The sequence below is a fragment of the Galendromus occidentalis genome, unplaced genomic scaffold, assembly GCF_000255335.2.
Source record: "Galendromus occidentalis unplaced genomic scaffold, Mocc_1.1 scf7180000077481, whole genome shotgun sequence".
Classification (NCBI taxonomy): domain Eukaryota; kingdom Metazoa; phylum Arthropoda; class Arachnida; order Mesostigmata; family Phytoseiidae; genus Galendromus; species Galendromus occidentalis.
This window is the reverse complement of record NW_003805469.1, coordinates 398,644-425,275: the sequence shown is the minus strand read 5'-3', so window position 1 is coordinate 425,275 and position 26,632 is coordinate 398,644. Positions and strand designations below refer to the sequence as shown.

Below are 26,632 nucleotides of genomic sequence, written 5' to 3'. Positions count from 1 at the left end.
GCGGTCTTCTTCCGCAAAAATGTTCCGGAGCCTCATCTCGATCGCACCTAATCGGTATCAAATAACAAGCAATGATCATGAAACCGCAGCTCAGATTCAAGAATAGAATCGTTGAATACGGCCTCCTCCAAGCGCTGACTGAGGAGGCGGGCTTGCCGGCCGATTGAGCGACTCCTCGTTTTTACTCGCCAAGGAGCCTTCTCGTTGGGAGAGAAATGGTTGAAGAAAGGCACCAAAACGGTTCTACTTCGACTTGGTTACCGTGAAGGGTTCAGTTTTCCTGTCTCCTGCTGTCGTTGCCGATCTCTCTAGTGGAGGTCGTTTCCCCCAAAATGTCAAGCTCGAAATCGTTGGCATTGCCAGAGTTTCTGCTTCGTATGTTGATATGTAGCTCCGCAGGGTGATTACAGTCAGTTTCCCAGTAATTCCCAGTCTCCCAGGATGACGTCCAAGGTACGGGTCCCGGCCATGATGCATTCCACCGGGATTCTCCTCCCTACCGTAAACGCATTGCACCGCTATCGCAAATGAAACTTCTTATCTGCTCACAATCTGATGGATTACGCTTAGAATTGGGTTTATGAGTGGCTTGGGGCTGACTAGACTAGAGGATGGATTCTCGTGTATCTGACGAGATACACATGACAAAGCGTCACGGATTCTTCCGACGCTTATCACCGATGATATCATTCCGTGTCATCAGAATATAAAAGAGCTTTATTATACACATCTTATATACAAGCAAGCAAGTAAGTTCATACTCTCAAATCATTAGCGCAGAATTCCACCAGCGACGCTCTTTCGTAGTATCACGCCTATTGATGGGAATGCGCCTAGCTGCGATTGATCGATTCAGAACATTCTTCCGGCCGTCACACCCGCTCAAGTCACGGGTTGCTTTTGATCTTCTCAAGACAGTCTCAGGTACATTGTTGTGATTGTCCCGTGGGGGGATATGCCGCAATCATACGAACAAACGTGCAGGCTCACAAGTACACACAGTCTAGTAATCGATTCTCCATCGATATTCCAGATCAGCGAAAAACACCCTTCGGCACCAACAGATGTGTTTTACTTTTCACTCTCATTGTTTGATTAACAAAGAATAAATCTCGATCTCATTACGACGAAGCTTAAAGCCCAAATCGCGACCCCTCTTCCTAATGCTTGACACGAGTCTGGCGGTGGATTAACAAACGGGCAGACGAGACGACACCTTCGCCCGATCACGGAATGGTTCAGAGCCCCGAGAATATTGTGATTATTCAGCTCTGAGCGGTGAAAAACACGTCCGGTCTCGTCGTCGTCGTGGTCGTCGTCGTGTTAGGGCAGTGCGGGTCATCGTCGTGGTGGTCTTCGGGGAAAGCGATAATCAGTGCCACAATGAGACCGATTCCGATCAGTAACATCATCGTCTTGAACAGCCTCGAGCCCCCGGTACTCTCCGAGTTCAGCTCATGAGGCAGTATTTCAAAGAAAGTGATGTACACGAATGTACCCGCCGCTATGCACTGAAGTACGCCGCTCACAAGCGGCGGGGCTTCGCTGAGTAAGAGCGTCGCCAGGATTCCGATAGGAGCCATGGCCGAGAAGACTGCTATGGCAGAGAAAAGCCCACAAGACTTCAGAGTAGTCGTCGACACCAAATTCGTTCCCAATGTCAGAGCGATCACGCTCTTGTGTACGACGATAGCACCTGCAAACGGGGAAATGACGTTTTCGATCAGAGAATTCCGAAGATTCGATACGGCGGGGCGAGGATTATTCCAGTTCAGCGATCCTGGAGACGGTTCTCACCTAACAACTTCAAGACGTCCTGAGTGTTTTGCTGCAGGCCTATAGCCAGCCCTTCGAAGAAACTGTGCAGGGACAGTGCGAAAACCAACACGAAAGCCCGGAAAGGTTTGTGACTACCCGGGTCACCATGCATCGAAACTGTCGTCATTCGATCCTCGTCGTCGGACTCGTCGAGCGTCGTCTCCATCGGGCGTTCCGCGTCGATCTTCAAATAGAAGAGCGGGGAGCACTTCGTTAGCATGCGTTTTTCTGGTCCGGCAGAAGCTTCGGAAAACATTGAAAAACCGAGGGATCAAGACGCAGCGAGGCTCCGCGAGCGCGGTTCCTCTAGAAAAAAAAACTTGATTCCACGAAAGTCAAGATTTGACACCTCGTCTGAAATCGAGCTGTGTTCCAAGGTTCTCCTATGCATGGCCCCGTAGTTTGGGACCGGTACTCCACCCACGTTGTTTCGCGGCCGTCCATGCGAGTGGCCCAACGATATCTGGCCTTTGTTGAATTTCTGGATGACCTGCGGAGGGGAAGAGAGGAATCGGTTCTAAATGGGGTGATACTCCAATACCGAAGCGGAATTCGCGTCGATGAAGAAAATTAATTCGTAGGTGAGTGCTGCGGAGTTTCTTACTTGCTCGCTGATCAGGACCAACAATAATCCCGCAATGACGAGCGCGTAGGCCACCGGGAATCCATTCGTTTTGTCGCTGCTGCAGGCGAGCGCTCGCTCCATCTTCTCTATCGCCTCCGGTATCAAGTGTAGGAAACATGTCCCCAGGAAGACTCCACCGCCCAAGCACGAAAGGCCTGACAGCACGTGTCGCACGCCGCTGTGTTGGTTCTCTGATCGTTGTGAAAGCAGCACCGGTATCGACGCGAAGAGCATCGTTCCGGCGGCAAGACCCGCGGCCACGCATATTTTGGCAACGTCAGGATTCAGCCACTCTCCCATCTTGGCGACTGAAAAGAGGCGAGGTCACTTGAGATCGAAGTCTTCTTCTATGCCCTGGTCACCCGGATCCGATTCGACTCCTCTCGGTCTAATCGACTCGACACAGCACCAGTCAAGCACAACTATATATCTAATCACTTTTCGAGGGGACGACGCCGACGTTCCGGGCTGAGGAAGAGAGTTTTCTGGTCGAGAATCTCCTTCCCCGAGAGCTCGACGACAACGGACAGCGATGGGCCGCCTACCTTCGTCGGATTACCGTGATAAAGCAGCAGAGGCTTAGGAGAGCGACAGGTCGGATGGTAGTCGAACGCCAGTCGTATCGATATTGCAGTCAAGTTGAGAGACTCGTCGGCTTAATAACTCTCCTCTGACCGACAAAAAGAGAGAGGGGAATTCCAATCAGTCTCATCGAGAAACCAAAATACAAATCAGTGAGCGGAGAACTGCAGCCACACGCGGGACGCCGTCTTCCCGGCGACGCGACGCTTTTCTGAAATGAACGCCGTAACTGGATCACGGTCACGTTCGGCTTCAAGCTCAACAGGTGCGAGTCGAGGCGAATCGCTCTTGCCTCCGGCACGCGTGAGATATCGATCACCGTCCGTCGTCTATCTCACTCTTCACTCGAAGTGCCATCGGAAAGTTCTCAATGGGAGTTTCCCTCATCCTGAGTGATTTGTTTGCAGCGGGAATTCGATCCAATCAAATCCCGAGTCGCATGCGATCCTTGCGGAGAGTCGAAGCTAGCCGCGCAGGGCTTGGAATCGCTGTTTCCTTCGGACCATACCATGGGGAAAATACGAGGGCACGTTTATATTAACCGTTTTTATTATCAGCGCAATTAGTCATAATCGTATCAGCAAGAGCTGCTCAGGAACGATATTTACAAGTTTTACGCTACTCAAGGCACAGTCTATATGTACTTTGTTCGGTCGCATCCGTACCTGGGACGCTCATCGTTAGTATTCTTTTCTGTCCTATTTCTGTCCTTCACAAATACTCGCGATTCATCGCTGAGTGACTCGGATACGCCTCAGAACAATCATGGCGGTCACAAACTCTCCGCCTGTCTCCTGTCCGTTCTCTCAATTTTAACGAATTTAACGGTGGGACGGCGACGGAAGGAGGAACAGGCTTGAGGCCATTGGATCAGAGGTGTGACTGAAAATGATTTATCGGGCTATTTACGTGTTCCGATGCCGTTGCGAGTACTTGTAGAAGTCAGACATTTCAAAAGGTTTCGTTTCTTCGTAGTACGGTTTGAATTTGCCTTGCTCGACGACTACCGCAGTCGCAGCCGCAGACGTTCTCACCACGGTGCTAGGCTGCGCCTGGGGCTCTCGGATAGGCAACGCAGGTGGGGGCGGCGGCTCGGGTATCCTTCGGGGGGGAAGGTCCCGTAACGGAGGTAGATCGTCCCGGGAGGGAACGGGGGACGGTGCGGGACTCCTTCTTGGTGCATCGTCGAGATTCGTTTCTGTCCAATCCTTTTTCGGTTTGGGCTGCGGAGGGGGCACGGGAGGCGCCAGACTAGAAATACTGGAGTTTGAGATATGACGTGGTAGCGGCGGGGGCGCCGGGGGTGGCATGAGCTCGGCCGGTGGCAGACCCAGCATATTTATTCTGGACATTTCCGGCTGCATCAACGAGGGAATATTGTCGTGGCTCGAGAACGCCTGCGAAAGCCTCTGCGTTTTCACGCTGTACAAGTTCACGCGCTCCATCGGACCTTCGAATTTCGCGCGGGCTTCCAACATCGGGCTCGGAGCTCGCATTTTGCCCGTGCCGGCCGATGCGGCGGACGCTTTTCCACTGTCCGCACGAGACGATCTGTAGACCGGTGGATACTGCGCTCGTCGGTACGAGGTGTGAGTGCTTTGTTGAGCGATGCTCGGCACGTAGCGTTTCACTTCGCCGTGCAAGCATTTGGGAGAGGACGGAGCAGAATACGCTGCGACCGGAGGTACAGGGGAAGTTGACGTGGAGCTTATCGAGGACCGAGGGGACGGTTTGAGGTTGGAGTTGCTCGAATGCCTGGAGATATCCCTGCCGAGGGTGTTCGAGCGAGGTCGTTCGTAGGCGTCGACCGAGTCGACGTTTTCGTTCTGGTCGACAACGACCGGTGAACGAGCTTTCAGACGGTCGAGTGAGTGCGACGTTGGCAGTGGAGGCGGGACTCTTCGACTGATCGGGAGTGGCTGTTTCTGAGACGCTGCTGGAGGCATGACCATCTCGTTGGCATTCCGGTCGACTAGGGGTTTCGCCTTCCGCAGCGTCGGGTTCGCTATGTCGTTGTCGGTGGGCATTTCGAAATCGATGGTCCCTGTCATTTCGGACTCCTTCCGACACATGTCCTGGAGTTCTTTGAGCTTTTTCCGTAGGATCTCCACGAGGGCCGACTTCTTCACCGACAACCGCGAGAGCTTCACCTCTGTCGACGCCTTATCGTCGTCTTTTCCCTCGAATGCCAAGGCTATTCTCGACAACGAGCTTCGTATCGTCATTTGAGATTGGTTGTTGAGCTCCTGAGAGATTCTTTGCAGTTTGAGAAAGTCTTCCGGCGTCTGTTTCCGAGCCCGTCGATGGTCCATGTGGAATTGGTGCTGAGCGATGGCCATCGACCAAATTGTTTTGTTGAGAGCCGCATTGGCCGCAAACCAAACGATCACAGAGGCGTTCCCCGACAATGTACTCGAACTGCTTTTGGGGTTATTGATTTCGATAGAGAATTTCGTTTCACGGTAATAGATGTTCTCCATGTATTTCCATTGGTAGAACTTCTTGGGAACTTTGCGATTATTGAGGTCGTATTCGCTCAATCCCCGGTGACTCAAACCGATCCATTGTACAGGGCCGTTACGGTCTTTCTGTTGAACTTTGTAGAAATGAATTCCGTAGGTCGCGAGACCCTCGACCGTGTTCATGTACTGGATGATGGCGTTGCCTCGAGTGAAGCCCAGGAAACTCTTGTAGTCCTCGAGGATCTTCCGTTCGCAATAATCGACCGATTTGTGCTTGGTCAGAGACGGGCTCGGAAAGCCCATCTGACGGAGCCGCAGCTTGGCATCTTCGTCGCGGGTCCAATCGCCGAAATTCGCTTGCAACGCCAACGCCGTCAGTCGGTACTCGGTCTGACTGTCCGGCTCGAGGACGCCTTTGCTCATCAGGAGTTTGGCCTGCATGAAGAAGGCCTCCACCGTGCTGGCATCGCTCAACAACGCGATGGTCGGCACATAGTATTTGACCATGAAGTGCAGCACGATTTTGGCCTCGCCGTTGCCCTGTTGCTGGATGCAGTTCTCGGTAACTTGGTCCAAAACCAATTTTTCCGGCTGCAACCAATGCAAGTGACCATCTTCATCTTCCCAAGACAAACCGAAATACTCGCGTTCGCGGAGCTTCAGGTGGGATGAGGCGAGATTGAGGAGGTCTTCGGCGATGAGCTTCTCGTCGATCTGAGTGTCGATTCTCCGCTCGCCCAGGAGATCGATCTCACAGCGGGCCGACGCCTCCATTTTCGACTCGGGTTAAGCGCAGCAACTTGCTGTCGGAGCGAGGCAACATCCGGCTGAGGGTGATTGGCACGGTATACGGAGCAGAAGAAATCGCAGCGGCAACAGCGGCAGAGGTAGCAGCAGCAGTGGCAGAGGTTAACGGAAGGCCTTAAACATGGAAAGAAAAAGGGCATTGGTCGCTTGATTTCTCAATCTTCGGCCGGCGGGGGGACTTCGAACTCTTCGGCGACGACTCGAGTATCGGAATCGGCATCCCCAATCGGGGATTCGATCATCATAGATTATTTCAAGCGAGCTCTGTGCCGGGAAATGTCGGTTTCGCTACGACGATTCTCGGGTATTCGACGAAATTCTTGGGAAGGAAGCAGAATTCTCAAATAGGTGCAGTGAAACCTCCTTGCAACGAATCAGTCTCACATACACCTTCTGACAACCTCTCCGACACGGTCTTCGGAGCTGATAGACTCGCGGAGTACAAATACAGCATGCGAAGTTCTAGGTTCTTAAGCGATTCGCTGTAATGAGCTTTCACTGTGAATTTAGCCGAATATGCAAAGTCAACGGTCGTTCGAATCTGTCGCTCAATGTTCCCCGAAAAGTAATACTCAGTGACCCTCTCTCTTCCGAGTCCGAGAAAATCGAGAACGCGGACTGACATCCGAAACTGGTGGTGCGTTGTGGATCTCTGGAAACTCAGCCAGTTCCGCGACTGATCGGAGACGACAAGCACAGAGCACAGGATCGAGGTTTCAATCTTGTTGGTAAATCGTAGCTCGCATCAGGTTTCGAACAGACAGCGGTTCTCCGATGTCAAATGGAACCCGTGAGTTCGAAAGTCCGCCTGTTCTCACGACAGGCTTTTCAGAGCGAGAATTCACATCGTTCCGGAGAGGAATCCATCTCGGTCACTCTCGGACCTGCCCCCTTTCCTCTCCTTCCCGCACCGATCCGAGGGATTTGACGCACACGGAGCGTATTTCTATGAGGTTGCCACAATTGTCGAAGGATGAGAGAATTAGGGAAGGATATCAGATCCATCTTCGGCTGAGAGCGCCTCCAACCGCTCAGATTCGATTCGGCGAATGTTGCGAGACCTCAACGCAGGGCGACGCGCCCATTTGGAGAGCGCGGAGTTCGAATCATATCATGGTCGCCAGCCGGTATCCATTGCAGCCGCAGCGGCGAATATTTCTCAACGATCGCATGGTCCTGTTTGTTGTGGTTGTCCGATTCGCTAGCCCACGGAGCAGCTTTTTTCTCGACCGCCGGTCAGAATCGCAGCGTCCCCACAACAATGCAAAAATCAAATCGAGCTCGGGGGCTACGGGAGGGCCGATCGAACACCTGACCAGGCCTTCGGAGTAGGACGGAGGTGCATTCGGTGTCAAATGAGCGGTGGAAGTCATTGAGGCATCATCACTCAAACATTCGAAATCGAAGGAGATCTCCGAGGGTCGGGAGAGTAGAGAATATTATTCCGATTCCGAATCAGGGATATCTGTCCCGTGTGATAGAGATTCGATTTCGGAAACTGCACTGGGAATTCGTGCGATTGAACATTCACGATAAATCAAATCGACACTTCGGCGGTATCATCGGCTCGGAGTCCACGACGGCGACGTCGTTTCGCTCTTCGCAAGCGACACACTGACACTGACAATAGGCATTAGGCATGTGAATGCTCCGCGCGACAGCCAGGGTCGTTCACCGCTTCGTCAGAAAAATTGTCGAGCCGAGATGACAGCAATAATTATGACAGCTTAGGCGCGCGATGTCCAATGTTGCCAAGCGCGTGAATCGTGAATTGCACATCCACAAATCACGAAGCTCAAAGAAGACTCGGCTCAACCACGTTTCCGTAGTAAGGGCCCTCCATCGAGGATATCAGCGATCGGTGAAGGTCGACGAGTTCGCTGAACTAGCCCATTGCAAGTAGGTCAAAATAGCGACGGATTCAGACTCAGAAAGCGCTTCAGCTTGTCGTTCCGTGACATTGCAGCAGCAGGGAAAGAAAAAGCATCATGCAACACTAAGCTGCTGAACACGCGTCTCCGGAGAGAGTTCCTCGAGAATCCTCGGCATCGCACTTCCGTGGAATCCGTGGAATTCCGTTTCCGCCATTCACTTGATCCCAGTATGGATTTTCTTGCCTGAGATCCTGGACGGTCGGATCGGAAGTTCGTTGTGACGCGCTATTCGAGTAGGGAAATCCAAATCTTGATCGGTCACGATCATGCTTCAACATGTCCTCGAATCGAAGAAGCTCTCGAACAATCAGGAATGAGAGTTCAAGATTATTTATTGTCCACAGAGGTTGGTCGTGAGAGGGTGGGCTTCCGACGGACGGCGCAAGGTGGAAAGAAAAACGTTTTTCTTCTCTTCGAGAACGTCAGTATCTCTCCTCGAACGGGGCAATGGACGAAATATGTTTCGAATAAATATCCACCAAGACGTCGCCGACAACGATGACGACACGGCCGCCATTCTCGAGTGAAGTACGCTTCGCCGTTTGGTCGATTCGCCTCAGCTCGTCCTTTCTGTTACATACTTATCCTCCCGGGAGGGGACCACCGAAAAGCAGAGAAGAACCATCACTGGTTTCCCAGAATCGATCGTTGAATAGGCGAACTCCCAAGTTGTAAAAGTTTATGGACCGATCGATCTTAGTAATTTATCAATGCACCGAAAAGCTCAAAGCCAGCGCGCCTTGCATTCTGCCTTTGTCACGTAGATAGATCTTTCTTTAGGTTCGTCATAATGGTGTCCATGAACATGCGAAGCTCGTTCTGCTCCTTGATAATAGAGAATTCTATGGTTTGAAGAATACTCGGATCCTAGATTCTATGATATCCGTTCCATGAAGATTGATTCTTCGTACACTGACTGAGTACAAAGAGCAATGCTCCAGGACAGAGAAGCCGTTCAGAGTGGCAATGATCTGGTAATCGAGGATACCGATCCATATCACGAAACACGTATCGATTCTCCAAGGACTGGTAATGATTTCGACGCCTCTTCCAGATCCTCAGCTACCAGCCTCGACTCCTTTAGCCGGAACTCCGGATCGATTGCTGAGGGGAACGCCGAACTTGATCTTCATCTCCGGACTCATAATGCCTTCCGTCTATTCGTGACGATCCCATGTTTCTTATCTCAAGAATGGGGTGGCCTGTCCGTACAATGCAGTTTATGAAATTACACGGACATGACTCACAAACTGCTTCAACTCCGAGGTGCCAGACTAAGCCGCCGCTGATTGTTTTCATTCCGCGCCATCGATCGTTAAAGGAATTCACCGCGGGAAGCTCTAGAGTTAATAGTGGTGTGGCCGATCCGTCAGGAACCTATTCAGTGAATCCACTGAATCATCAAATCCACTCGAGAGTTAGCAACGAAGATCCAAGATCAGTCTCCTCCTGATAAGAATGAATCACTCCCAACGAATGAGCCCTCCACAACCAGAAACTTCTCTGTTTACGTTGCGCTTAGCCCACAAGTGGTCAAATGGAACTTCGGTGAGGCGAATGCTTCCCTTTCAAAGTACATAGAAAAGGACATTGAGTAAGCACAGGTCCGCGTGCTCGGAACTCGGAGGCTTCCGGGATAAACGGAAACGATATCTAGCCTGATGTTTGCTGGCTGGTTTACGGTCGTCTGGCTCGATCGGGATGTCGGTGTTGATGATGTTGTAGCGTGGGCAGAACGAATACTCATAAGAGGGCAGAAACTATGAGCAACTCACCGATAGCGACGACGAAACTTCTGTCTTTAACGCAAGCGTCGGTGTCACTTCTGGGGAACGGTCTGGCACCGATTATGGATGGCAGCGGTTTCTAGTACAAGCTCAGAGACCGTCTCGATAGATGACGATAGACATACTGGTCCACTCAACGCTCTTTCGGAAAGGGTAGCAGCAGCAAGCACCGGCCGCAGCCACGGCGGCGGCGACGACGACGAGCGGCGCACACCGCCATCATTTGTTGACATCAGACTCTTCTGCAGGCGCCGCTGCTGCCGCCACGCTGCTGGAGGACTGTACATAACTATTCGTCCAGGAGTAAACTGTGCGCGGCATGAGGCGGGTGGCCCTCTTGGCAAAGTTGGAATCACGGAACATGGAGTGAAACGTTCGGGGGAGTTCAATGCGACGACGAAATGTGGAGGAAATGATGCCGATGATCTTTACTGGGAGTCTGGAGACAAGCATGCGCTGACATCCTCGAGATATCCGAATTTCGCTCAGTCGGTCTTCCTGGCAGCAGGATCTCAGCTAGAGGCTCTCCCCGAAGCCGTGCTGGCTCAGAGCGGCGATTTATGATCGGTCTCTTTAATCGTCCGTCGATGCTTGACTGTCCCATCGATGGGCCGCCTAAATATAGAGAGCTGCGACAAGCGGAGTCCATTCATTCTTCCTGTTCGTACTGCAATTCCTGGAGGATTCCAAAGGGCTGTCGTGGCGGAATCCCGGAGCATCATGGAGGGCCCGTGACAGTGGCTATCGAGGATTGCTCTTACTGATGTGAGAGAGAGCGTCTTTCAATATTGCGCATCATGCAAAGAGGCATAATAGTTCTAAATGAATGCCCTCGGTATGACTCGATGCTTCCTCGCAACCTCCGATTGCCTCTCATTTATGTTGCTGTTCGTCGCCCTCACAAACGGGAGGCATTCTCGTATCTCTCTATATCTAGGTAATCTTCGCATCTTCCCTGTGCGCGAACTGTGCTGTGGAAGATAAGCCGAGCCAATCGAGGAATTGACATAGGCAGAAGAATGGTTCATCAATGTTTCCATGTGGCTCTTTGTGGCATTCTTTATGGATCGACTGAGCTTATGTCAGACTTCGGATCTGGAAGAATCCTCCCCGATTTCTGAAAACGACTTGTGAATGGAGGAATCATGATGAGGTCTACCCCGGACGCAATCTTCTGCCAAATCCATATATTGACCCTCATCATCACTCCGGACGTAGTAGCATGGAAAGTTTCGAGAAAGTTTTTCTGCGAAGTTAATTTCGACTTCCCTTCGGACGAGGCTCCTCTCAGATGAATTCTGATTTAAGATGATCATCTGATCACCGATCTCATAAGGCCGAGGATTCTAACCCCCAAACAGAGGAACGCGTCCGTGAGTGTGTGTGCTTCTGCGAGCCTCCTCGCAAAACAAACTTGGATTTTGGTTCAGCTCCAGTTTCACTCTTGGACTTTCCCGGATTGTTTCAACCGCGCTGGTTGAGACTTGAGAGCGGGAAAGCCGGTCCCTGCTGCGCTCAGCATTCGAAAGTTGTCTGCTCAAACATTTTATCCATCATCATCATCGAGTTTCTGCAGCAACAGCTGAGCAGCCGAGGAGAACAGCGCGTGGAGCGCTACGCGAGCCGGCCTGTAGAGAAGGGGAAGTTTCTTTCAGAATTCCTTCTCCTCCCTTCGTGTGGCAGAGTCGAGGAACCTCAAGTTTCAGCAGCCGACCTGTCATGATTAGACGACGCAATGATGTACACGCTCGTTCAGCTCCGCTAGTCATCATCCGCGATAACCGAATCGAAATTCCCGCCGCGCCGCTGCTTGGAGTTTCGACGACACTCACTCATCCAACGCAAGAATAACGCGGCTCCTGGCGTTCGAGGATTTCCGGAGAGACGACATCTGTCTCTGCTTGGAATGGCGACGTGTGAAAACGATCTCTTCGTCCCAATAGACACCTGGGCGACGAATCTACGACTGTGATTTTCTGCGTGCACGGCTCCCTCAGCTGTCAGTGAGAGGATCTGCGTGATTGGCATCTGGGACCTTCAGACCTTTTCTTGTATTCTTCTCCGCCAAGTTCTTATCGCTAGGCCCTCTTGAATAAGATTCGCCACCGAACGGAAGATAAAAACGAATACCTTTCGATTCGGCTGCGCTTCGGGTGTTTCGGATCTCCGTTCTGAAGCTTCGCCGATTCCCGGAACTTCGGAGTTCGGAAGCATGTCGCCGATCCTCCGACTCCTCGGTGTACCGATATTTCTCAGCGCTGCGACCGCATGGCTCTACTTCCTGTCGAAAAATGCCCCCGACCTTCGAGACAGTGCTGCGAATAGCACGTGAGTATCAGATATTGCTGCCCTCTATTGACAGATCGCTTTTTTATGGAATGGTTCGTCTGCCCGGGTTTCGACGGCGTCTGCAGCAGCGGGCGGCTCGGGACTTCTTCTCCCGACCTCAGGTGTGGCGGGAACGAGCTCTCTTTGCCGGTTGCCGACGGTATCGGGAACGTCCGTGGAGCTTGCTTAAGCTTTTGGGCAAACTCTCGGGTACATGCGCTCAGTCTTCTGGTTATATGCAACGACTCGGGAGAGTTGTTTATCTGTGCTAGAGACGGCCATCGCATCGAGTCCTCCAGTCGGCAACATCAGATGTATGATTAAGCGAAAGGAAGTCTCCTTCCAGAATATCCTTGAAGTTTCCGTCGAGCTTCGAGGAGCTCCACGGAATCGCCGCGTTGCTCCAGCACTACTATGCGTCGAATGCAAATTACGTCTACTTATTGTTTTGTTCCGCCTACCTCTACAAACAAACATTCGCCATTCCCGGATCAGTCTTCCTGGTGAGCTCAGCATCCTCATTCCTCGCTCATTAGAGGGAAGCAGACTACGGATTGATTCTACCTGGAAAAAATAATACCGGGTAACTTTAGAAGTTTTCGAAAGATGACTCCCTGAAGAGCCTCGAGCCTCAGCGACGGGGCACCTGTGCGTATTTGTCTAGCTGGCTGTTCCCGCACCTGCGCGCCTCTCGGTCGGTTCTTTCCTCCGGTGGATTCCACGTTACGGAAATTATTCTCCCCATTATGCTTCCGATTGATCATTTTTATCCATCCCTCGAGGACATTTTTTTCAAGCGTGGGTGAAGAAAAACTCAAGTCGCATTCGGGGGTAGGGAATGACCGCGATCGATGACCAGATTCTCTTTCAGAACCTGCTGGCTGGCGCTCTGTTTGGAGTTTTTCCTGGATTCCTCTTGGCATGTTTCCTGACCGCGTGCGGCGCGACGTGCTGCTACCTTCTATCGAGGATGTGCGGTCGACATGTCATCAGAACCTACATCAAGTTTCTCGCCTCGAAGGTACAGACTCAGGTTGATCATTCGACATGGGGTCCGGCAGAGCTGCCAGTTCGACTCGCTCGCTCGAAAGAGGACACTTCCGATCCGTTCTTTCATTGCAGCTCACAATCCTGGAGAAGAAAGTAGATGACAACAGAGACGATCTCATCTACTTCTTGCTCTTTCTGAGGCTTTTCCCGATCACACCCAACTGGTTCCTGAACATGGCTTCGCCCTTAGTGGGCATACCGATCCATTTGTTCTTCTTCTCGGTTTTTGTGGGTGAGCTGAACGTCAGCGTGCTACGGCTGAATTTCTGGATTCTGGAGAGGCGTCCGCGAGTTCATTCGCGCCATGCTCGAGAGACTCTGGCAGTGGCCAATCGCTAACAGCGATATGAAACTCCTTCCAGGTCTGATGCCATACAATTTCATAAGCGTACAATCGGGTGCTCTCCTAAGCGAGATCCGATCAACATCTGACATTTTAACGCCGAAAGTCGCTCTTCAAATGGGTCTCCTCGCCGTCGCGGCTCTTATTCCTGCCGTCCTGAAGCAGGTCCAGTCAAAGAAACGCGAGCTGAAAGAAAGAATGCAATAATTTTTCACCGGTTATAGTCAATTTTTGCGAGATCGAGACGGCAGCTGCACCTGCGAGTCGAGCACAGCACTTTTGAATTTCGCCCTTTAGTTGTTGAGATTTTTCCCGCCAGTCCGAAACAATATGACTGATGTCCTCAGCATTCGCTCTCTGGTTGTACGGGAGCGGGATCGACCTGTGAATCCGCCTTTTCTAATTGAGATCGATTTTAACTCGAGGAACAAGCGGGGAGCAGAGGCGCAAGCGACTCTCACTGCCTCGATGGTTTCCAACGGATCAATCAGCTTTTAAAACAAATCGATCACGTGATTTTTGATGAGAGGACCCAGCTACGAGGGCGTTAGCTCAGAAATGCCCCCGGAATAGGGATAGCCGAAACATTCCGCATTCCTTCCATCTCACAAAATCTCCTAACTTTCAATTCATGGACTTTACAGATTGTACATATCATTAAAATAATCAGGTACGCTAAGGCGATTCCGTCCAAGCAATAAATTTCCATGTCAAGTTTGCACACTGACTTCTACGTATATGTATCATATCCATAACACTCAGTTCGTTCGGGGAACGAGTTCTCAAGGAGCTTCCTCCGATCTCTCATGCATCCACGTGAAAACATGTCCGAGGATAACCTGATCCCTTCCTCCCTTACGCTCTATAGATTTGGATCCCGAGCATGGAAAATCGAACAACTGTCGACGTCGCGCATCTTGATCATATGAGTGCGAGATTGATACGATCGGCGTCGTGCTTAATGACTGCAAACTCGCAGGAGGATATTTCTGGCTGCTCGCTATCATCACCGCTCCTCACCGAACTTATCTAGATTTTAGATATTCTTCTCCGTCTGAAATGCGATAAGAGAGGAGAAATGCTCCAGGCTTCTGACAATACTTCCCGGTGAAAACGCAAGCAAGGAAGCCCTGTAGGGACGTTTCGCTGGTGGGACTACACGAACAAGGATCGAATATTCTGAGGCGAACCACATTCGTTCATGAGGGTCATCCCGACGGCTGCACTCCAAGCTCTTAGCTGACCTTCAAGAGGGAGGATACGAGGAGCTTTCGTCCCCGATAAGCTCCTCGAATTCCGAAGGCCTCGTGCATCGAGTGATCATTATCTTATAGTATTATAAATTAATTGATGGAAGCATGGTGCGCGGATGAGTCCTCCAGTCAGAGGGTGACTGAACGGGAATTTATTTTAACATTTCCATATTTTTCTCACGATTGTACAATGGGTAATCAAAGGGCTTTCATCCGCTGCATGAGGTCGTCTAGACTCATCTCATCGGATACTGACACGTCCTCCCCGCTGCTGGGAGTCTGAAAACAAAATGGTCAATATTCCTCCATATACTCTCCCATTCTATCCGTTCCATTCGTCCTGCTCATATCCTGCATGTACGTATGGTGTTGCGCGACTGAATTGCCGCGTGAGTTCATGAATTCCCCATTCAAATGTTTCCTGCGATTCTCGGCTACTCACCCTCTGTTTTGGAATAGTGTAGGCCAACTTCACTCCCTGAGTTAGTTCCGGGGATTTTTGATCTTCTTGTTTATCTTGATGGTCTTCGGCAACGAGTGAAATTCCCCATTCGTTGTCTTCGTGAATCACAGCTTTCTCTTCGACGGCCACGGCCTGGGGATCAAATCGCACCGTCGAAAATTTACCCGATGTCTCGGAAGTCATAGTCGTCATAGGACCATCGGATTCGCGATTTACCGGAGTCCGAAATCATTCTAGTGCTCGAAATAAACGAAAACTGAAGTAGACTCCACTCGCCTCGACTTTAGGTTTCCTGCTCTCAGCTTCCTGGAATTCTTCCTGCCGCTTCCGACAAAACGAATCGTCACATTGAGGGTTGGGCTTCATGGCCATAGTAGGAAAGAAATCTTGGAGAGCGTTGTAGCCGAGATAGTGGGACACATCCCCGAACTTGAGCAGGAATCTAGCGGGAGGAGCCTTAGGATCAGTCTTTCATTCTGAGAGAATGGAATATTCAACTCCGAGAGCGGATGTTTGCACTCACTTTAGGGTGTTCTGCACCAGCAGTCCCGCGACAATTCCCATGGTCGTCGGCAAACTCGCAGCACAGACCCCCTCTCTTTTGAGAGTTTTCTCATCGATGTTAGCAGCAACGACAAGCGGAGGCGCGCAGCCGAAGCAGGCCGTTTCTCCAGGTCTAATCAACTGAATGTGACCTGAAACTGCGTTCTCAGAAACCCCGGACTCCATCCATACTTGTCCGAGCTCATTGCAGGCCTGTAAGTTTATGCAGACATCGAACCGAGACCGTTCGCAAATCCCCCGGAGATTTTCATCTGTTCGAACTTCTCACGCGGGGCTGAATTCTACGGGATTTTCTATCCCCCGGCAGATTTTGTCGAGAGTTGCTTACGGTGTTGATCGCCATTCTGGCCTCGAAATTGTCGACGCAGCTGAGTACGAGGTCGACGGGTCCCTGAGTCAAACTCTTCGTCCTCAAGATATCCATGAAATGATTGAAGTTCTCGACTGTCGTGATGTTGTAATTGTACGTCTCAAACTCGACGTCGGGATTGATAAACTGGAGCGTCCGCGCTGCAGCTTCAACCTGTCAATGGAATATTTTTTCAGTTTGCGTTGCCTTCCGCTCCGAAGTCGATTCAAACTTTGTGCTGCAGACCCCGTACCTTTGACATTCCTGCCTGGTGAGGTTGGAAAAATAATCTGTTCATGTTGGCCATCTCGACCTTGTCGTAGTCGAACAAGATCAGCTGGAAATCGAGTCCTGACAAATGAGTGGATATTCTTGGGGGCATCGAACTCAGTAGTTGGCTCTTCCCGGATTCAGTAAGACAATTATATGTATATACCAATGGAAGTATTCAATGTCTTACTTTTCCTATGCCGCACCTCGTGAGCATTTCTGCGGTGACGCTCCCCACACCGCCCACCCCAACAACGACGACGGTGTATCCGCGGATGGCTTCGTAATCATCTACGATCCCCATCCGTTTCAGGGCCATCAACCGACTGCGACGAGAAAGTATTTCATCCTTAGGAGTGTTCAGGATGGATACCCCAAGAATTTCACGGGAGTTTCCTTCCGGGTCTCGAACATGCGATCCTCTGATTCCCGACAACGTCTACCGTCGTGTCGACGCACAGGAACTTTTCACTACACGAGGATATTTCATGTCTCACATTTGCTGTGGCACGACGCTCGCGGAGAGCAATCTGAGGTTTCTAACCATATGCGCCGGCTCGGGGATCTCGCCTCAAGACACCGCACCGCGAAAAGCGGCCGGTGACCCGATGCAGAAAATCTGCGATATTGCACCATCCGAAGCTTGGCCTTTGCAGAACTTCTCTCGAAGCCATTGACTCACGGGGCACTCACCTGTAGGGATTCGAATCCACTACCTCAGAGCTCATCTGGACGATCTTCTCGCGGGAGGGACCTGATGCTTCATACTTCGCCAGCCTTGCTTCCAGCATCTTGGCGTGAGCTTCGAGCTCCGCAATCGAAGTCATTCTGTCAGTTCGCAAAGTTGTACGCTTTTTCGAGGTTTCGAACACCTCACAACCTGTAACAGCTGCTGCGAGCGTTGAGTGCTCCCGATTCCAATGACAGTTGGCCACAAGGTAGGATTCGACATGGCGGCTGACGTACTGTTTGGCGGGAGAGCAGACGGTGGCAGAATGGAATCGAGATCTCAACTCTGGAGTTTGAGAGTGCGGCTTGGAGGAAGCTGCGAAATTTCCATCAACTGAGTTGCATTCCCCGGCTCGAGTCTGAATTTAGGATGGAGGCGATCCGCAGAGATTTCGCGGAGTTTGGGAGGAGCCCGCCGATGACGTAGCGCCAGAATTCAAAAACTGTGGTCTCCCTTACGCTGCTGGACACTCTTGAGATGAAACTCGGGCCCGGTCGGGGAGGGCTCAGGTATCTAATTCTATTCTTCAGAGCCCATAGCTCCCGGAGAGCTCATGACCAGACGCAGAGTTTCGTATGCGCCGCTTGTAACGCGCGGCGGAGTTCACGAGTTTCCCGGGTGGCTCCTCTAAGTTTAAGGACGAGCAATCGTCGATCCAGAAGTGACAGGAATGGGGCATGATGCAGATAGGGAGTATGCCTCGGCTATTCCTTCTCCCAGCTCGGACTTCTGCTCTGGTTCTCTAAATCGAATACGGTTGACCTTTTCTTCCGGAACGGGGCCATTCAGCGGGCACCGCAATGGCTAGAGCCTGCGGAGCTCTATTGTTGCTTCCTGGCTGGGCATTCCTCTGATCTCACGGTACGCCCTAAGACCTGCGACTGCGACGCCCAAGTCGTGTCTGAGCGTTGCCATCCTTCTCTCGATCGAAATCTTTATTGTTTTTCCCGTCTATCATCTATGCTGATCAAGCTCTGTCTTTCACGCCAATCGTTCTTCGGCTCAGTTATTCCTCCTTCGCAAGAGCCTTGCTCGGGTATGGCTCCGAGTTTTGATGATGATAGACCCTTTGGTTCAAGCGAACCGATGATATGTTCACCAGCGCACGTTCTGGGCTTGAGCCGCTGGCGGTGCCCACTCAATCCTATGGAGATCAGGCGGCAATTTTTCCAACATCGGAATTTTTTTGTAGTAAAGTTTGATGAAATCCACGTCGCTGAACCAGGCATGATCCTTGACGTCCTTCGCGCCGCCTTTCAATGCGCCCAGCCTCCCGATAGTGTTCAAGTTGTGCAATCCTTTCAAAAGATCACTCAGACTCTCGCTTGCAACTCTCGGACGCTGCTCTTGAGAAGAAGCTGCGGTTGAGTCCTGCCGCACACCGGAATCGTCTCTGGGCAACAAGTCCTTGATCATTGTTCCTAGATCCCACCAATCTTTGGACAGTGCCGAAGTCAGTAGAGCTTTCTTTATCTCCGGGGCGAGCATTCCCCGCTTCCCCATCAGTCTGAAGGCCACCTCTCCAACTTCTTGTCGCCTGGCTAAACCGAAATCGCATAGCTTGATGTAACCATCCTCAAAGATCACAACATTGCTACGCTTCAAATCCGAATGTACAACGCGACAGTGGTGCAGATACTCCAGCGCTAAAACTATTTGAGCGGCTATGAGCTTCAGAAGCTCTTCGGACCTCGACGCGCGTATGACTTCGCACTGCTTGTACAGACTCGACCACATCGCGCATTCGAAGGCAATGTAATACAAGTTTTCGTGCTGAAAGGCATACAGCGCTTTGACAATGAAGGGCGAGTTCAGAGCGAACGAAAACTTTCTCTCACTGACAGCGTTCTCCGTAAAACCTTGCTGCTTCAGCGCAAATATCGTTCCATCTTTGAACCGAGATAAATAAACTGCTCCGAAGGACCCCTGACCCAGTATCCCACCAAACTCAAAGTCACTTAGCACCGCTTCATGACAAGTATCGGCCTCGAATTCCCGCACGAATTTTTCCTCAGCCTCGGAAAGAGCAATCTCGTAATTGATCCGCCCATGATTCGAAAGTGCCGCGTCTAAAGTTGCGTTAAGTTCGTCGATAATTTCTTGACTCGATTTAGCTCCCACGGGGCCCGAATCATCAGGCGGCCCGCTCATCGTTATCGATGAGGAACAGAGTCTTGTTCAGTCTCAAATGGCGTATCTAGTGGAAAATTATCCGCTGGAGGCCGAATCAAGCAATCAATCGAAATGCGAAAGGCCCATCAGCTGCAGGGAATTCAATTTTCGATGATTCGAGGCAAACCTCGATAAGGTTCCCACGCGAATGGAGGGGATGACCCCAAGGAAACGCCGACGAGCTTCTAACGTCCCTCGGAACGATCATTCCTTTCTCGCCTTGCCAGACGCCACACGGATCTCTCGTTCTCGAAGCTATGAGCGAGCCCCTCGACTATGTGGACGTTCTATTTATTGAAAATTCAACTCTATCCCAAATCTGTACAATGAACTCTCCAGAAAGTATCGAAAAATATTGGCAGGAATTAAGACCATGGCACGTGGATCCCGAGGATCTCCTGCATTTCTATTCCTTAAATATTTAGTGAACGATTCCGAATTCATTCGGAAGACGGTAAAAAATTGATCCGTTCAACTGAGTTCTCATGCAGGAAGGAAGACATCTCTACAGATAGACGCAAATATGTTTGTTGCCTCGAATTATCGGAATTCAGACTCCCAAGCTGAGATGCCTCGGTCTGGCAGAATTGCTTAGGGACGATTCTGCTGACACTCCACCTAACAGATCGAGATCGGAATCCTTGATAATTCGGAAGAAATATTGTAACTAAAGAGAATTTCCCCGTCCGCGTCCGAGGTGGAGAGCTGAGTCGTCCGTGACTCGATGATAAGAATCGAACTGAATGCGCTAAATGACGTCAGCTGGCGGCAGTGAGAGGCAACGTCGAGTCGTCAACCGCACCGCATTCCCCGAGCCTGCGTCAATTGCTGTCTTCGATGAGGATTAGTTCATCCTTGTCGAGAACAGCTTGGGTTTTTTTCTCCTCCTTCAGAGTTGGCGTTCTCGACAGCGTGGTGAGCTGGACTCGTTTCTTGGCCTTCGGGACTTCGGCTGTCGATACGCCGACTGCCATCGGCGTCGGAGCGTTCGATTCGTCTCTGTTGGAAGACGAATCCTTGGTCGATGTCAGTATTTTCGGGGTAGCCGAGGACTGGCCTCTCGAAGACGTAGGCGTCGTTGAAATTTTGGATTTCGGGGTGAAGAAACTCTTGATCGAGACGCGCCTGGGAGTAGTCGCCTCGGGGGTGAGGTTCGAGGTCTCCTCTGTTTTGCACGGCGCGTCTGCTGGCGGAAGTTTCGTGGAATCTTTCGAGTCATCGTTTTCTTTGTTGCTATTCTTCTGATCTTCGTCAGGTTGTTTGGATTTTCTCTCATCTTTTGATTTATTCCCTTCTTTCGCCTTATTTGATTTTTCTTCTTTGACGTCTTTCTTGGTCGCCTTCTCGATTTTCAGGTTCTCGAGACCGTGTTCTTTGAGGCACTCGTCTTTGACGAGCCAACACCTTTGGACGGAATCGTATTCACCAATGGTTGTCAACGTGCGCTTGACTTGAGCTTTTCCGAATTTTCTGTGCGCCATCAACGTCAAGAAATCGTCAAGGATCTGTGAGGTTTTGGAGTTTCCCTGGGTGACTTTTATGAGTTCAGGGATCACATCGTTCGGGAGGAACTTCGATAAGGTTGGTGTCGCATCGTTTCCTGTATCCTCCTCGAGAGGTTCCAGACCAAACTTTTCGAGTAGTTGTCGATTGACCACCATGGCATTTAGAGATTTCGACCGTTTGCAGCAGTTGGTCAACGTCATTTTCAAGCTTTTGCTGGTGACTCTCACGTCGCTGACGCTCTTCCATTTCTGGAAGAAAGTGTCGTACAGGGCTCGAACGCCGCCCTGGAATCCGTGCGCCGTCTTGCAGAAGAGTTCGAGGGCTGTGGAATGAAAGAGAGCGTACCTATTATTAGTTTTCTGCGGGTACGTCATCATCATCAGGAGAAGAGTAAGAAAAAAAAGATGAAAGATACCGTTCATCCGATACGACTCCCCGGATTTTGATCATACCTTTTCCGGTCAGAACCGCGGGTTCCGCATCCTTGCTGTTTATGACTACCTCACTCTCTCGTTCCCAGCTCGGGGCCAAACCGTTGGCGACCATGAGCACCGCCCTGTTGGAGGAAATGAGGCTCTTTAGAGATCATCCTTACGAAATCAGAACAAAGATTCCCGGCGGTGTCCTGGTATGAACTTGCCTCCGGCGAATCGGAATTGCACTCACTTGAACTGACTGAGAACTTTGATTTCTTCCTGCAGAGCGACGCCGTCAGGTCCGAGCGAGCAGACGGCCACAATCTTCTTCTTTTGAAGTCCTGCTTTTCGATCGGCCTTGAACTCCTCTTGTCGAGCAGCGATTCTGGCTTTCAGAGCCTCAGGATCCATGGGCTGGAAATACTCAGGAAGATTAGCTCGCGGAACTTCCCCACGAAAGGGGTCGTATAGTCTTCAATGAGACAGCTGTTTGAGGAATCGATTCCCAGCGAGTAGCGCAGTTTCAAGTACCTGATCATCTTCTTCGTCCTCCTCGCTCTCGCTGAGGTAACCGTGTGGTACAAGGAAGTCGTCCTCCTCATATTCCTCCTCGACCTCGTCCTTTTCCTCCTTTTCATCATCCGTTCCCGCTAACGACTCACCCTCTCCCTCTTCCCATTCGTCATCAGAGTCGACGGCGTAATCGAAGTCGCAATATTTGCTGAACGGTCTCCGCCCGTTGATTTGAGGGCACCTCTTCCGCCACGTACCGTAGTAGGCCGGTCGGTAGTTCTCTGCGAACTGGAGAAGTTTCGCTCTCATTCGACCGCCGCAAGACTCATCGACATCCCGGTTGGATCTCGTGATAACGATCACGTCTTGGTCCTCGGGCTCCTGATTATCGGTCTTGCTCCTTTTGCTGCTTTTCAAGGGTTTGTAACCTCCGCTCAGCTGTTTTATATAGAGGCTCGCGACGCTCGCGTTCTGTTCCTTCAGCCTCGCCTCCAGCGCGCTTTTGACGAAACGGTTCTTTGCATCCTCGGAAACAATCGGAGCCAATTTCATATCTTTCTTCAACTGGAACGGTCGGAACTTGATCGGACCCGCGCTTTCGCCGCGGCTGCCTTCGTCCTCCTTCATGCCATCCTCTCTGGGAGCCACGGAATCCTTATCTTCGGGGTTCGGTGCGCAAGTTTTCTTCACGAAAAACGACCTGAATGCTTGTTTGGCCTTCTCTTTCTTGGCGGATTCTTCCTCTAGTTCACGTTTTTTGTCTTCTTCCCGTCGACGCTTCTCGTCTTCTTTTTCCCGACGGAGTTTTTCCTTCTCTTCCTTTTCTTTTTCCTTCTCAATTCGCTCCTTCTCCCGTAGTTGACGTTCTTCTTCTTTTTTCTTCTCTCTCTCGATGCGCTCGCGTTCTTTCGCTTGACGCTCTTCCTCTTTCTTCCTTTCCCGTTCCAGACGTTCCTCTTCTTTTTTCTTCTCCTTTTCCAGACGTTCTTTCTCCTTCTTATCCCTCAACTCTTTCCTCTCCTGCTCACGACGCTCTCTCTCCTCCTGGAAAGACCATTTCGGTAAATGAGCCCCAGCAATCGGAATTTTCCATGAGCGGATCCCGCCGAGATCGGCGATAAGATTGCGATTATGGTCCAGCTCACGCGGGCTTGGGAACTTCCTCTCGAGAATCGAAGAGCCGATTCCGGCATCGTGTGAGCGTGATCCGAGCACAAAATCGCCTTACCTGTCTCAACTTGAGCCTCTCGTCTTTCTCCTTCTGTCTGAGTTCCTTGTCCTTCTGCTGCTTGAGGCGCTGCCATGCGGCCTCGGTCTTGCTTAGTCGAGCCTGGTCGCAAAGGAGAGAACCCATTGCATTGGATATACATGATTTACGGGATCCGAACGACTTGAGTTCGAGATCATTCCGGGCGTATTTCGTACGACCTCCAATCGAATCACTCACCCGTTTCGGAGCAGTCGGCGTGTTTGGATCGGATTTTTCATTGTTTTCACTGTCATCCGCGACTGATTCGATTGTAGATTCGAGGATGGACGACTCGGCGAGAGAAACGTCCATGACTTCGACGTCGTCCTCATCATTCTCATTATTATCGGCGTTTTCCTCCTGCTTCTCGGTGTTGCCCTCAAGCCTCGATTCCACGGTCCCGGTCGGATCGGCTGGCTCTTGAGAATTCGCGTCGGATATGACAGGTCCCCCCTCAGTTTCATTCCCATTCGAAGCTTCTGCTTCCTCAACCTTTGGGATGGAAGAGCTCAGTGAGATGGACTCGCAAGCGATACGGGGAAACCCAAGTGAGGACTCGGAAGAATATTCGAGATATCGAGAGGCTGAACATTCGTATGCGTATTCTCTATACAGATACTTCTATACAGATTCGTAGCTCGGCTTGGGGAATACAATTCGCTGACAATCGGCCTGTGTTCGTGCACTTTTATGCGGGACTTACATGTTTGTCGCCATCATTACTGTTGTTATTATTCTCCTGAGTCCTTCCCTGAGTGGGGTTCGTTCCAGAGTCTGAGCAGCGCTTGACAGCGACACTGACGTCAGATTCGGCGACACTGGTACGGCAGATTTTCTTGGGGGGAGGCTGGAAAACACCGGCGTGTTAGTTCTCATAACCTCCCACTCGAAGGAAGCGGCGAAGTTGGATCTTCGAACTCAAGTTTTATATTTCGAGGCTTTACTTCGGGATTTACTTTCTCAGGGCTGTCTTCAATCACCAAGGCATTCTCAGGCTTGGCGTGCTGGATTTCGCGATCCTTCCGCTTGATCGAGAAAGAAAGTCGACCTGGAAAGCCAGAGATCCGGTTCTCAAGAGACACTATTTTGGTCGCTCCGGGCTGTCACAGACACAGATTGATGTTTCACATCAATTCATGACAGCCCATCTTCCCTCCCGTACTCTGGGAGATCGCTCGATTTGAAGTAGAACATCCACCAATGATGAAGCCAGTCGAGAATGAGGGAAAACGCCGAACCTTGTTTCATTTGGCTTCCTTGCGTGGAACACGGGTAATCACTCAGAACGACGGATCAGGGAATCAGGGTCGCGCGCCGAGCAGATGGGATGCCTGCGGGTTTCGACCTTAATAGAGCGAGTGTGGTTCTCGAGCGATCTCAAGTGCAGAAACAGATCCGGGAGAAGTACCGAGATATCAGACTTATTGCGTCCTATCGCAAAAGTCACAAAAGTGCTTGGCGCCAAAACAGCTTGTCTCCAGATTTATACAACACACTTCCTCGGCGCTGCAGACAAAAAGGCGGCTGCAAAAGGCGCGCGCGCGGTCCCCACTCACCTCTTATGTGTCTCGGATACATATGATTCACCGCTTGCAAGTAGACCCGAAGTTCAGCTCCTTAGCTTCGGAAGGCGTACTTCCTCACATTTGCAACTACGCTTTAGATAGCGAACAAACGTACGTATGAAACTCAAGGGAGAATTCTTACGAAAAGAAGCGGGCCAAAGTTCTACGGAGGGGACGTGTGTCGACGGGAGAGTGAAGACGATGATGCTCATGATCTTTACTGAGAGTTCGAGCCCGATAGGGCTCACCCGGCTACGTCGGGGACGAAGATCGTCCCACGTTCCCTTGTCAGGCAACGAAGCTCCAAACGAAGAGTACCGCGCGCTGAACCAAATACATTGTTCTATGGAGTGAATTCCTCTTTCTCGGGGAAGCACCGCGCCGCCGAACGAGAAAGGCGTCTCCAATGTATCCATCGATCACCGCTCTAGGGAGTTATTTATTAGTTATTGGTTAGGTATTCTCCTCCGCACTGATACTAGGTGCTGGGCCTGGAGTCGAAACAAGTATATCGATTCATTGCCCTGTTTGCATGTCTCATCTTCGCTTCTGTCCAACAGCACAAGATTTTTCCAGAGGATATGAAAAAAGAAAGAACACACTGCTTGGAAATTCCCAGGTCAGGATCGTGCCAAGCCCATTACCAAGACTGATCTCGTCAACCTTGTACTATATTCGTGGAGGGTATGCTCGAAAATCAACAATGAGGACACACGAAGTGAATTCGAGTATTTGAAATCGCCCATGAGGAAACAGGATATCGGGTACAGTTCAGATACACGAGCTACTGGAACCAAAATGAATTCAATCTTCCCTCGTCCTGGGCAGGTGGGGCAAAGGTCGGGAACAGGGACCCGGGTGCGGATTATCTCCTTCGCCAGCAAGCGAGAGTTCCTTGTTTTGACGTGAAACGTCTTTAATTTCGACTCGGGGGCGCGTTCGATGTACTTCGTCCTTCATGTAACGATTTAACGCCGCTTTTGAGAGGCTAGAACTTATTTAATTGTGAATAGAATTTTTGTTGGATTGTATTGATCGGCAGACAATTTACGGGACAATCTTCTATTCGACTTTGAAATGAATCTGAGAATGTTAAGAGCCCTTACGACCCGATTTCCAATCATACTGATAATCTCCGCGGTTACTTGATGAATATGTCTCCAGAGCCTATGAACATTGGATTTCGGAGCTGATTCGACTTACAAGCCAAAGCTAGTTTCTTTGGTCCCCTGCGCAACTCGAGGATCAGGCTCTCTAATTCCGAAGAACGTTTTATTTAGAAGGAAATAGTATGTTATCCAACCTGATCATATATGTACATATATTGTAAGAACGCCGCAGATCAATTACACGTCGGCCACAAGAAGTTTCCGTCCCTTTATTCCACACTCGATGCCTTACCGGCAGTACGAGCGTCTCGGACAGAACTAGCTGCGAGAGCCCGACGTTACAAGTTTCTCTGTTCTTCCTCTCTCCGTTCATCTCTCGAAGCGCGCTATTCAAGCGTATCGATTGATTCTCTGGGTCGCTTCCTTGTTCATTAGTACAATAGTTATTCCCACATTGCATTCTCACAATATGCACATCGTTTTTCATGGAGCGATTTCTGATCAGCTGTGCGGTAGATGTTCCTTGATTGTGCGTCGCGCACGGGATTCCTAGTCTAGTATATCCATCGATGCGTAGTAGGGAGCTGCATATGGTTCGAGCCCTATTTTCCGAATGATGATATTTCCCGTTGATGTCGATACGATGATTCAGTGTCCGCCTCGATCTTTGGATGATGATTATGCTTTCAATGTCTACTTGAAAAAGAACACCATTCACAAATCCACGTATTTGAGGA

The 26,632-nt window shown here is 50.7% G+C and overlaps 6 protein-coding genes across 6 annotated transcripts; 1 reads left to right on the top strand and 5 right to left on the bottom strand.

Annotated features, from left to right (window-relative positions):
- Window positions 1-1,056: 1,056 nt before the first annotated feature.
- LOC100898040 (zinc transporter ZIP1) lies at window positions 1,057-3,075 on the bottom strand. The gene is made up of 5 exons (XM_003745315.2): window positions 2,989-3,075; window positions 2,423-2,751; window positions 2,243-2,308; window positions 1,798-2,002; window positions 1,057-1,696 (listed from the first exon to the last, which is right to left on the bottom strand). The coding sequence occupies exons 2-5, from the start codon at window positions 2,741-2,743 to the stop codon at window positions 1,266-1,268; spliced, it is 1,023 nt and encodes a 340-aa protein (XP_003745363.1). The 5' UTR covers window positions 2,744-2,751; window positions 2,989-3,075; the 3' UTR covers window positions 1,057-1,265.
- Window positions 3,076-3,782: 707 nt separating this feature from the next.
- Window positions 3,783-10,154, bottom strand: LOC100901738 (FERM domain-containing protein 4B). The gene is made up of 2 exons (XM_003745340.2): window positions 10,004-10,154; window positions 3,783-6,408 (listed from the first exon to the last, which is right to left on the bottom strand). Exon 2 carries the CDS (start codon window positions 6,259-6,261, stop codon window positions 3,931-3,933), a length of 2,331 nt encoding a protein of 776 aa, XP_003745388.1. The 5' UTR covers window positions 6,262-6,408; window positions 10,004-10,154; the 3' UTR covers window positions 3,783-3,930.
- A 1,705-nt stretch (window positions 10,155-11,859) lies between these two features.
- On the top strand, window positions 11,860-14,162 carry LOC100901598 (transmembrane protein 41A-B). Its single transcript, XM_003745339.2, has 5 exons — window positions 11,860-12,343; window positions 12,690-12,846; window positions 13,215-13,364; window positions 13,466-13,625; window positions 13,756-14,162. Exons 1-5 carry the CDS (start codon window positions 12,228-12,230, stop codon window positions 13,941-13,943), a joined length of 771 nt encoding a protein of 256 aa, XP_003745387.1. The 5' UTR covers window positions 11,860-12,227; the 3' UTR covers window positions 13,944-14,162.
- Window positions 14,163-15,108: 946 nt separating this feature from the next.
- Uba5 (Ubiquitin-like activating enzyme 5) lies at window positions 15,109-17,462 on the bottom strand. The gene is made up of 8 exons (XM_003745314.2): window positions 17,329-17,462; window positions 16,826-16,961; window positions 16,619-16,702; window positions 16,345-16,539; window positions 15,976-16,208; window positions 15,729-15,894; window positions 15,432-15,584; window positions 15,109-15,268 (listed from the first exon to the last, which is right to left on the bottom strand). Exons 1-8 carry the CDS (start codon window positions 17,460-17,462, stop codon window positions 15,188-15,190), a joined length of 1,182 nt encoding a protein of 393 aa, XP_003745362.1. The 3' UTR covers window positions 15,109-15,187.
- Window positions 17,463-18,460: 998 nt separating this feature from the next.
- Window positions 18,461-19,516, bottom strand: LOC100901457 (cAMP-dependent protein kinase catalytic subunit alpha-like). Its single transcript, XM_003745338.1, has one exon. It carries the CDS (start codon window positions 19,514-19,516, stop codon window positions 18,461-18,463), a length of 1,056 nt encoding a protein of 351 aa, XP_003745386.1.
- Window positions 19,517-20,358: 842 nt separating this feature from the next.
- Window positions 20,359-24,799, bottom strand: LOC100901314 (chromatin assembly factor 1 subunit A). Its single transcript, XM_018640319.1, has 9 exons — window positions 24,778-24,799; window positions 24,178-24,269; window positions 23,925-24,068; window positions 23,420-23,713; window positions 23,201-23,302; window positions 21,991-23,016; window positions 21,710-21,873; window positions 21,496-21,599; window positions 20,359-21,365 (listed from the first exon to the last, which is right to left on the bottom strand). Exons 1-9 carry the CDS (start codon window positions 24,797-24,799, stop codon window positions 20,359-20,361), a joined length of 2,955 nt encoding a protein of 984 aa, XP_018495835.1.
- Window positions 24,800-26,632: the final 1,833 nt, after the last annotated feature.